At 46.4% G+C, this 9,215-nt stretch overlaps 3 protein-coding genes across 3 annotated transcripts in view; 1 reads left to right on the forward strand and 2 right to left on the reverse strand. All coding sequences in view use genetic code 11, as the record gives it.

Annotated features, from left to right (window-relative positions):
• Positions 1–1,632, reverse strand: part of EGR_07504 (hypothetical protein) — a gene marked incomplete at both ends in the record, with an annotated part of 2,158 nt that extends 526 nt beyond the window's left edge. Inside the window, 3 exons of the mRNA XM_024496753.1 lie at positions 475–527; positions 1,131–1,237; positions 1,541–1,632. Coding sequence (XP_024348824.1) covers positions 475–527; positions 1,131–1,237; positions 1,541–1,632 — 252 coding nt within the window. The remainder of the gene's footprint in view (positions 1–474; positions 528–1,130; positions 1,238–1,540) is intronic.
• A 2,784-nt stretch (positions 1,633–4,416) lies between these two features.
• Positions 4,417–7,042, reverse strand: EGR_07505 (hypothetical protein; the record flags this gene model as incomplete). Its single annotated transcript, XM_024496754.1, has 3 exons — positions 4,417–4,480; positions 6,312–6,460; positions 6,971–7,042. The coding sequence occupies 3 exons, from the start codon at positions 7,040–7,042 to the stop codon at positions 4,417–4,419; spliced, it is 285 nt and encodes a 94-aa protein (XP_024348825.1).
• A 75-nt stretch (positions 7,043–7,117) lies between these two features.
• Positions 7,118–9,215, forward strand: part of EGR_07506 (hypothetical protein) — a gene marked incomplete at both ends in the record, with an annotated part of 3,041 nt that continues 943 nt past the window's right edge. Inside the window, 2 exons of the mRNA XM_024496755.1 lie at positions 7,118–7,618; positions 7,842–8,219. Of these exons, the coding sequence (XP_024348826.1) occupies positions 7,118–7,618; positions 7,842–8,219 (879 nt within the window). The remainder of the gene's footprint in view (positions 7,619–7,841; positions 8,220–9,215) is intronic.

Genomic DNA, 9,215 nt, shown 5'->3' on the forward strand with positions numbered 1-9,215 from the left:
GGCTCCATGCAACCGGAGGGGGGCGTGCGAGGAAACCCACTCCTCCCCTTCGTTCTCTTATTCTTCACGAACAGTCGAGGCTAGCCAGTTAGGGAGAGCCTTTACACCTTAGAGTGGCCTAGGATGGTATGAGAAGGGATGAGATCAAATGGACTGCTACAGGAGATACTGCCTCACCTTATCCTCCGCATTACCGGAATACCCCATAGTTGATAATTATCACCTCTTCTTGGCAATAGCATTGGACAATCACATCCCAAAGACATACGTAATAGAAGTGGGCCAGAAACTGAGATAATACGTTGCATAAGAGTAAAATCCTCAACCTTAAATGCCTTAACAACCGTTGTGGAAGGATGGTGTACTGTAACGGTGATCGTCTGCAGGTAAAATATTGTAAGGTGCCTTCTGCACTCACCCCCTAACAGAACTCGCACGAACCTTTATGGCTACCTCATTTTTATTTCAACTTACCTGTGCGTCTCGGACAGGGATCCCGTCTAAGAGAACCGTAAAGGTGGAGAGGTCTGCAAATTATGGTAGGAAAGTGATTTAAGTATGTCAAATATACGGTGCAATGACCTTATCTCACTCTTGAAGACTAAAGCAACTACTTGGAGTGAGGAATATTTCGACGACAGCCACATCGCGACACAAGCCTCAATGCAAAGGAATGCTTTCGCCATCTCGAGAAAGTGTTAACATGGCTAAAAGGCTAGGATAAATGAAAAATATGGGAATAGCTAGTGTTCATTAGAACTTTATGGATATCGTGGTTTTTTTGAAGTATTACTGAAAGAACCCGTGAATTCCGTTTAGGTGAACTGACTTAAAAATTCCGTCTAAAGCATTTCAGAGGCCGTTTTCTTCTTTTACCTATGTGGAAGGTTTGCAGATGTGCATCAATGACGGGGGTTCAGTGGTCAACTAAGGTGGGCAATTCGATGAGCGCTAATCAAGCGGGCAAATTCATAGTAAAAAAGTGGATGGAAACCAAATTACTCCGACTTCCGTGGAGGAAGGCCCTAATCGCCCACCAATTCGATACAATTATTGTTATATCTACAGTCCAGAACCTTTTTTGGCGTCTCAAATAGCAACCTTTTTGAATAAATAGTAGGGATACCTACCGAGGGTGACTGAGACCTTGCTGCCTTTAGATCCCACATCCCAACCAATTACCCTACTGCCCTTGAAGAACGTAGTAGGACTGGGGAGGACAGAGGATCTCCTTCTCCTGTGACAGGAAATCAATGCAATGGTAATGCCTTTTCAAAAGACCAAATGACCTTAAGAATTCTAACAGAAACAAGCTAAGGATAATCAGGCAGCGATGTTCTCATCTAGCTCTTGTTTTAAAAACCCACTTACACGCAAACAAGCAAATAGTTTCCTTCCCATAAAGCTCTGAAGATTCAAAAATATGAAAAATAGAAACTTCTAATTCATGCGTTTTTGTAAATCTTACTAAAACCACCTTTAAAAGTACCTCCACGTGATTTAAGAACATTTTCACCTTAAATATGCAAAAGGAACAAACCTCACTCTCGAAGGAGAAGCAGTGGGACTAGTAGGTGATTCCGGGTGTTTTGGTCGCAAATTTTTCCCTCTTAGCAGAAGAATACTTGACATTTACAGGAGTTGGCATCTAGTCCCTCACAGACCTGCCCTGCACTGCCCCGCATGCATGCACACTTAAACACCCAAACTGACCAATCACCATGCGGCCAGGCTCGAGAGATGATTGGCTATTTCATTTGGTTAAACTTCGCATGTTCACGTGACAGCGACCTCACGTGCCATGGCTCCGCGCAGGCTCGAGAGAATTGGTGTACCTATAAGTCCAACTAAAACGTCACCCCTATGCAAATTGTTGTTTGAAGCTAGGCGGCTGGTGGGTGCGGTCGGCTTTGCAGTCCCACCCATGTTGATGGCTAATAAGGAAGCCAGGGTGGACTTTGTTAGGCTTCAATGGAACGAAACAGGTGATAACTCTCCGCCTCTCTGCAACCTGGATGAAACCCATATGTTGATATGGCTGAGCAGCACTAAAGTGAGAGCAAAATGGCAAGGATGAATGGACGCGAAACCCCTCCCCCTCAAAAAAGCATTTTAAACCTGTCTTTTATTAAACAACGCTGCCAGCATTCTTGCGATGGCCTGCAATATTCCCCTCCATCAAGACAGTTCACAGACAGGTTAAAACTCCAGAGCCAGTACAACTGTCAGGGGGAATCAGTAACACTGCATTCAAGTGTCTTCTATATTACACGCAAGTTGGATGAGAGAAGCAATTAGTTCGTGGGTGTTTTCTCTACGGCATCGACAACGTTATGATAGTCGATGTGGGAGGCTAACTAAGGGCACTTCAGGAGACGAAGCTCAAAAAGAGAGATGAGTTATGCAATGCTTTGGCTAGTTTTACGGGTACTTAAGCCTCCGTGATTGTACTTCTGCTGGGCGATACGGCCTCTGGGCAATGACAGTAGCTACCAGTCCTCTACGTCCCCGGGTCAGCATCGCAGTGCTGAAATCTAGACTTAGGTGAGGTAGATTTAGTATACCCAATCCTAGAGCAGCATCGAAAGGCTGTATTCTGAACCCATCCACCATCTAAACATGACTGTGGTGGAGCAAAATTAGGAGATTAAAAAATGTTTTAAACTATGCACAGTTCTATCCCTCTGCTAGATCATGGGCGACCTCACCTGCGACGTGATATGGGAGGCCCAACTTACGAGTGGCAATTGATAGTTTATGGAGGTGTAGTCTATTTAGTCTCCTGCCATTCTATTCTTACGCAGTGACCCGGGGTCCTCTTCACGTTGCCTACAATGCCAGCCCTCTAGCATTGTTATACAATTTTGAAAACGCCACTGCCAAAATCAGGAAACCTTTTGCCACTGTGACACCTCCCTCCCTCTTTAAAAAGCAGTCATTACATAGCCTTTGAGGCGTAGAAGAGGCAAATACTTCAACTGACATTTACAAGAGTTGATATGCCTGGGATTTCCACCTGGCTGCTCTTAAAAATGATGGGTTTCGCAAAGATGCCTCGGTCCTATTTTGAGCGCTCTTTTTGTACCAGGAATGACATCCATGGACAAGGTGCGTTACTGAAGTGAGACCAATGATCTACTCGGGGACTTTTGATGAAAGTTTGAATGAGTCTCCTTCTGAGCTGGGAACCGGGAACACTAATTGCATGTTAATTACTTAAGTAAACCTTTTTAGCTTCCTCCAACGTCTTAATTTGACCTCCGCACTGGTGACATGAATGTCTGCTCATGCTACTTACACCATCGATCTCTGAGACCTTCTGCATACTGATAATATTTCTACTGCCAGAGTTGTACCAGGCCCGGTGCCAAGGTTTTAAGCTTCAGGTGGTGCGTACCTCTCCAAATAGGAATAAATTAGAAGAGGCCTAACATAGTCAAGTTAAAATGATTTGGCGTCAAAAGGGATGCCATTTCGGATCTTTTCGATAACACGGCTCTAAGGTAGTGAGCACAATAAATCTGCTGATGGAGGGAGCTGGACTCTCTTCGGTAGTCAAGAGCACAAAAAGAGCCAGCTTACCTAAATGCAAGATCGGAATCCAGCTCTAACTTAAAGATCCACAGAAATTGCTACTAGATGACTGTTTTGTTGTTGTCCCACCTCCAGCTAGCATACAACCACCACCTTCCCATGACCTGATCGGGCTGGGGGTTCGTAATCAGACTTATTCTTCAAATGGTTCCTCTTGCAAGAAAATGCTTCCCCGATCGACCCTCTTCGGCCGAAAGAACATTACGTTCTCGTGCACTGCAAGACTAGGTCGTCTTTGGGCAAACTACCGGTTTTATCGGTTTAACAAGGTGCTCCTTTTTCAAACCACTGGTAAACCCATCTAGTGAATTGCAACTAAGCACCCATCAATAGTAGACTCAGAGATGGGATTTTGAACGCACTCTTTCAGAGTTACAGATGAATTGGCCGTATAATAAAAGCTGAGAGACTCTTAAATGGATATTGCTGCTTATCTGGACACCATAGTTGAGGGATTTTGGTGCACCGTTAAATCTACCTTTAAGCAAGGAAGTTACAGAAAGATCCTCTGAATGAATGCAACACGTCAGCGTACACAAGGAGCCAAATGCCTTCCACTATTCTCGAAAAAGCTAACCCGGCATTACTACTAACTGTGGAACGGCCGTGTCACTCCTTCTTTTATACGGGAATTATAGTTATGGTTACTAATCTAAGGTAATCCACAGTCGTTAGGGCCACATTAATATAGATATACCGGTTGATCACAAGCTATGAAAAGCAAAGAGAAGAGGGAAGCGGATAAGAGAAGAACATTTAACACGTCTTTGTTCGCAGGACATGGGAGTGAATGATTGCATCGCCTCCTCCACTCTCTCCTCACTATTGCCGCCCGAAGGAATTTTGAGGTTGCACCTTGGGATTCGAAAAGTCGCTCTCCAGTGATCTAGAAGGGTAAAAGAATTAATCATCCACCCAGAGTTATAAACAACCCATAAGAGTTAGAAAGCATTTTAAACGACCTAAACAGTACGATTCATTTAACACCTTTATGAAGCCGTAAACCACTTCAGCCTAAAGAACATTACTTGGAGGTTCCTCACCTCTTGTATTTAGTGCACATAATGGTGAGTTATGCACCAGTAAAGTGCCACTATTCTCGACTCGCACTACTTGCCTCCTCAAAACCGCTTCAAATCAACACCCATCAGTGATTTGAGATCGAAACCCGTGAACCTTGCACATGCCTACTTGTTTCAATTAAGTAGAGCAATGCGTGCAGCTTACATGATGATCCAGGCAAGATTCACTCAGTGCTTTTATAAAGCTACACGCGGGGTTTAGCATACATCATTCGTCCATAACATTACTACTATAATTCCCCCATGATTCCAAATGTTCCTATCATATAACGAATTAGAATTTACTGAAAAAAACGGTTTGACCAATGCATTGCTAACGTGACCGCGGGGACCCTTTGCAATGTCACTGGCATCAGAAACGCCTATTCGAGATTTAAACACGCACTCGATGCATCACCAGTTTTGTTTGAATCTAACAATGCATTTAAAGTAAATGCATTATTTTAGGGGTCCACTAATTTTGCACAAGACCTCACGCCCGTCACTCTGCCTCCGAGATTAATCAATGCATTAATCAGGCCATTCTAAGGTCAGAACAGAACGCAGCAAAATAACTGATTAGCCTAGTAAAAGAATGCTATTCCCTTTACCTCTATACTAAAACAGTCCCCACGATGGAGGCGTGAAATGCTGAGCACAGTACCTGCCTCCCATGCACGGCCACGGTAAAGCCACTGCCAGACCTACACGAGGCATAAAACCTCTCTAAAGTAAGCTCAAGTGATACTCTGGTGGCAGCGTTGGTCACCTCACTCTAAAATAACAGAAGTAGCGATTTCAGGGACCGGTCAATGTCCCTAAACCGCACCGAAGAGGGACACGCTCTGTAAGTGGTCGAATCTGCATCCGACACCCGCATCCCCCCATATGACCTCATATTCTGCATTACGCTTCCAGTTTCGGAACAAGATTTGCAGTAAACTAATTCATAGGTTGCACAAAACAAAACGTGTTTATATCAAACCTGTGAAACAATAAACATTGAGTAAAATATGAAAATATGATGCCTTCTAGGGTTGCAGAAGGCTCTGGCTAATCCATTTAAGCGACGCAGAAAGGAGAGATGGGAGCAAGAGGTTGCCCCGCAAAGCTAATTATATCTTAGCTTCTGGGTGGGTACCTCTGTAAAAAGCGAGTGGCGTAGAACATGTGCTCGCCCCCAAAATACAGCTCCCAACCACCGCTTAACTCTTCTGAGGTTTTCTCCCCATGACTTTCACTCCTGTCTTAACCCCGATTTGCTGTCACTTAAACACGGTTACGGTGTTCGAGGCATAAAAGTAGCCATGGGAAGAGCCGAAAGAGACTCAAAAGATGTTGGGATATGGTGTTAGAGAGGCCTTTTTAGCCTCCGGCGAGTCGATCCCCACGTTGGTGGCATAACGGCTTGAGGTGCTACCGCGTCACAACTGTAGCCAGACCCCAATGATTACTCATCCCGTCCCTTTAGGGTCAGGTCAACATATTGGACATTAAACAAGGCACTCAGTGCAGCAAGCAGGACCCTAGGTTTTGTTGCTTTTCGTTCCCAAACACAACGCAGGCTTTCGGCACAAAAGTTGGCCAAGGATGTGGTGTCCAAAGCTTCTGCCCAATTCATAACCATGTCCAGTGATGATAAATTCGCCAACTCACTTGGATATTGTAAGTTTCAAATCCTTCCCGGCAGCCTTGATGCTTTCTGTGGCCTGCGAGTGGCTCAATGTTCGGGTGTCCTGTCCGTTAATTTCGTGGATCTCGTCGCCGCAATGCAGTTGACCTTCTGCCGGGCTTCCGGGTTGTGTCTAAATCACAATAGAAAAGGGTCTAGGGAGCCCATGAACCAACGCAAATTGAATAACGGTAATTTTAAGTCGCAGAGGCTCTGTTCGGCATCCTGGCCAAAAAGTCGGCTAAGACCCGACGAAGGATGATCTAAAACTAAGTCAGTTTTTACAAATTTTGCCTGGACTTCGAAAGTGTGATCCTCCAATTCATTAAAAATCATAAAATATCTTTTCCAAAAATAAGTTAGCATTTTCGGACACGTAAATTGATGTATGTATGTATGGATGGATCGCAGAGAGCACGACCTCTCTGGATGGATGGACAGGCTGCCTAACGCGCGCATCCGTGCATGTGGGTGCGTGGGTGCAACCACGGCCTCAGCCAATCACTCGCCGCTCACCTCACTTAGCTTCACCCTCTCGCTCTCTCTCCTCGCCTACCCTTCCTGCATGCCTGCAGGCTTACGCGCCTATCACTTCGCCCTAGGCATGGGCGCAAGCACACAAGCACATGGGTTATCGATTAACCGATGGCTTAGTCATGCGGCGATGCAATTGGCTGCTGCGTGGCGAGCCCATGCGTGGTGTGCGTGCACGCATGCAGTCAGAGGCGTGTCGGCGTGCGCGTAGTCAGGTAGGTAGGTAGGTAGTCACGCAGTAAGCGAAGAGAGGAGGATGCAGGCGCAACCGCATGTAGGAATCGGGGCCAGCGGTGGCGGTGGCGGCAGCGGCAACAGCACCAGCGGGAATGGCGATAGCAGCAACAGCAATAATGGGACTCTAATTGCTCTCCAAACAGCCACGACAACGGTATTCCCCCAAGCCTCACAAGTCCCCTTTGATGCAAAAATGGGCATCCCGCAGTCCCAGGGCTTCGTGGCGCCGGTGTCACATTTCGGTCAGCCCTCAATGGTGCCCTCCACCTGCACGGGTCTGCCAATCACCCAACTCAGTTTGGCTGAAATGGAGTCCATCATCTCCCCGTTGACCAGGCGACGCTCGGAGGGTTTTGTGCAACAGGAGGTGAAGTTGATGATCAAGGAGATCGAAAAACGACGCCACATTCTTCTCTCCATGTCTCCGGTGCATAATAGGCTGAAGAAGAGGGCTTGGGAGGAGGTGGCCAATAGCATGGCGCTCAAACGTCCTCACGAGCCGAGACGAACTGGGGAACAGGTAAGACTAAACCGAATTCTGTTCTTCTTTTGTTTTTTTTTTTTTTCAAACTTGCAATTGTCGCATCCCAAATCAGGAAGTCGTGTCTTTTCAAATGGCTACTTTCTAGCTTTGCCATCTCGGATCTCGCGTCTGGAACTAACTGATTTTTCGGAGAGAATTTTGAGGCTTTTCCTTTTAAGCCACATGACCTGTTGAAACCATTCTTTCACCCTACGAGTAGATAAAGAAGAAGTGGGAGAACATCGTGTCGAAGACAAAGAAGAAGATTCGAGAGGGCCAGGTGACACCGGAGTTGGACTGGAGTGAGACGAACAGTATGGTGATGCAGTTTTTGGCTGCGGCCACACAAGAGATGCGCGAGCGTCAGCAGCAGACGGCCCTGTACGGAAGTGCAGGGCATGTTTACGAGGAGGCACCGCCATTACCGACTCAATTGCCCCTTCACACCGCTCCCTACACCCCCTCCACCACCGCTTCTTTCGTTGCCTCCGTCGCTCCGCCACCTCTCTTCCCTTCGGCCACTCTTGCCGCCAATCCTAACACCACCAACTCTGTTACCACCAATAACAATAACAACAACGGTACAAATGATGTTTCAGTAAGTAGTGGAACGATTTTCATCGACTGCTGGTAGCCTGGCGTTTAAACCGACTTATCTTTCGCTTAGATGACGGATCACAAGTGCATGAGCAACATGGGAGAGATATTTTCAGGGGATGGAACGGATAGTGGAATAGGTCAGTCTGCGCGGGATGAGACTGGTCCCGAGGGCGGATCCCTGGTGTGCAAGGTGGAGGAGAGTGAGGCAGAGGGGAGAGGGACGATGCTGAACTCAAGCTCCGTCCCCCCTAGTGCCGTTGTCATATCCACGCCGACCATCGGCAACACTGATGAGGACGACGAGGATGATGAAGATGACGATGATGGGGCTTCTGACAGTGACACTGGAGCCCTCCCTAAGGCGTGGGTTTCAATTTTCATTTGTTTGTGAATCTTGCACTACTGAATTGCAACCCAGACCACACTATTAAAAGAATGGCTACTTAAAACACCACAGTAAAGCGTTGTGTTTGGGTCGACATTATTACTCGGATTCAACTTGTAAGCTTCCCTTGTCACACAAGGATAGTTGAAATGCAGGTTTATTTGTCCAAAGGTTGGGTATCGAATGTGTGCTCTGATCTAGACATTCTTTCCCTTTCAGTTTGGTTAGGCGGAATGGCGGTGCCACGAAGTCACATCGTCGCCATCAAAGACGAGCGCTTGAGGCCGAATTGTTGCAGCAGGCTCGAGTGGAACACGCGCTCCGTATGGAGATCCTTCAGATGAAACGACGCTTCTGGCAGCTCAAAACCGAGACCCTTCTCCGGAAACAAAACAATCAACAACCCACCGGACCTTCGTAGTCGTTCTCCCCTTTCCTCATTTTGTTGATGGTTTTTTGGTTTCATTCAGGGAATGTTCATGTGTAAAAAAACATTTTTTACTGATCGATCGGCGCATATAACGTTGCATTACGATTTCAATAAGATTTCTTGACTGATTTGGAGTTGAATTAGACACGAACTCGAGGATTGTTTTCGAGTATGGGTTT

The sequence above is a fragment of the Echinococcus granulosus genome (assembly GCF_000524195.1).
Source record: "Echinococcus granulosus chromosome Unknown EG_S00079, whole genome shotgun sequence".
Taxonomy (NCBI): Eukaryota; Metazoa; Platyhelminthes; class Cestoda; order Cyclophyllidea; family Taeniidae; genus Echinococcus; species Echinococcus granulosus.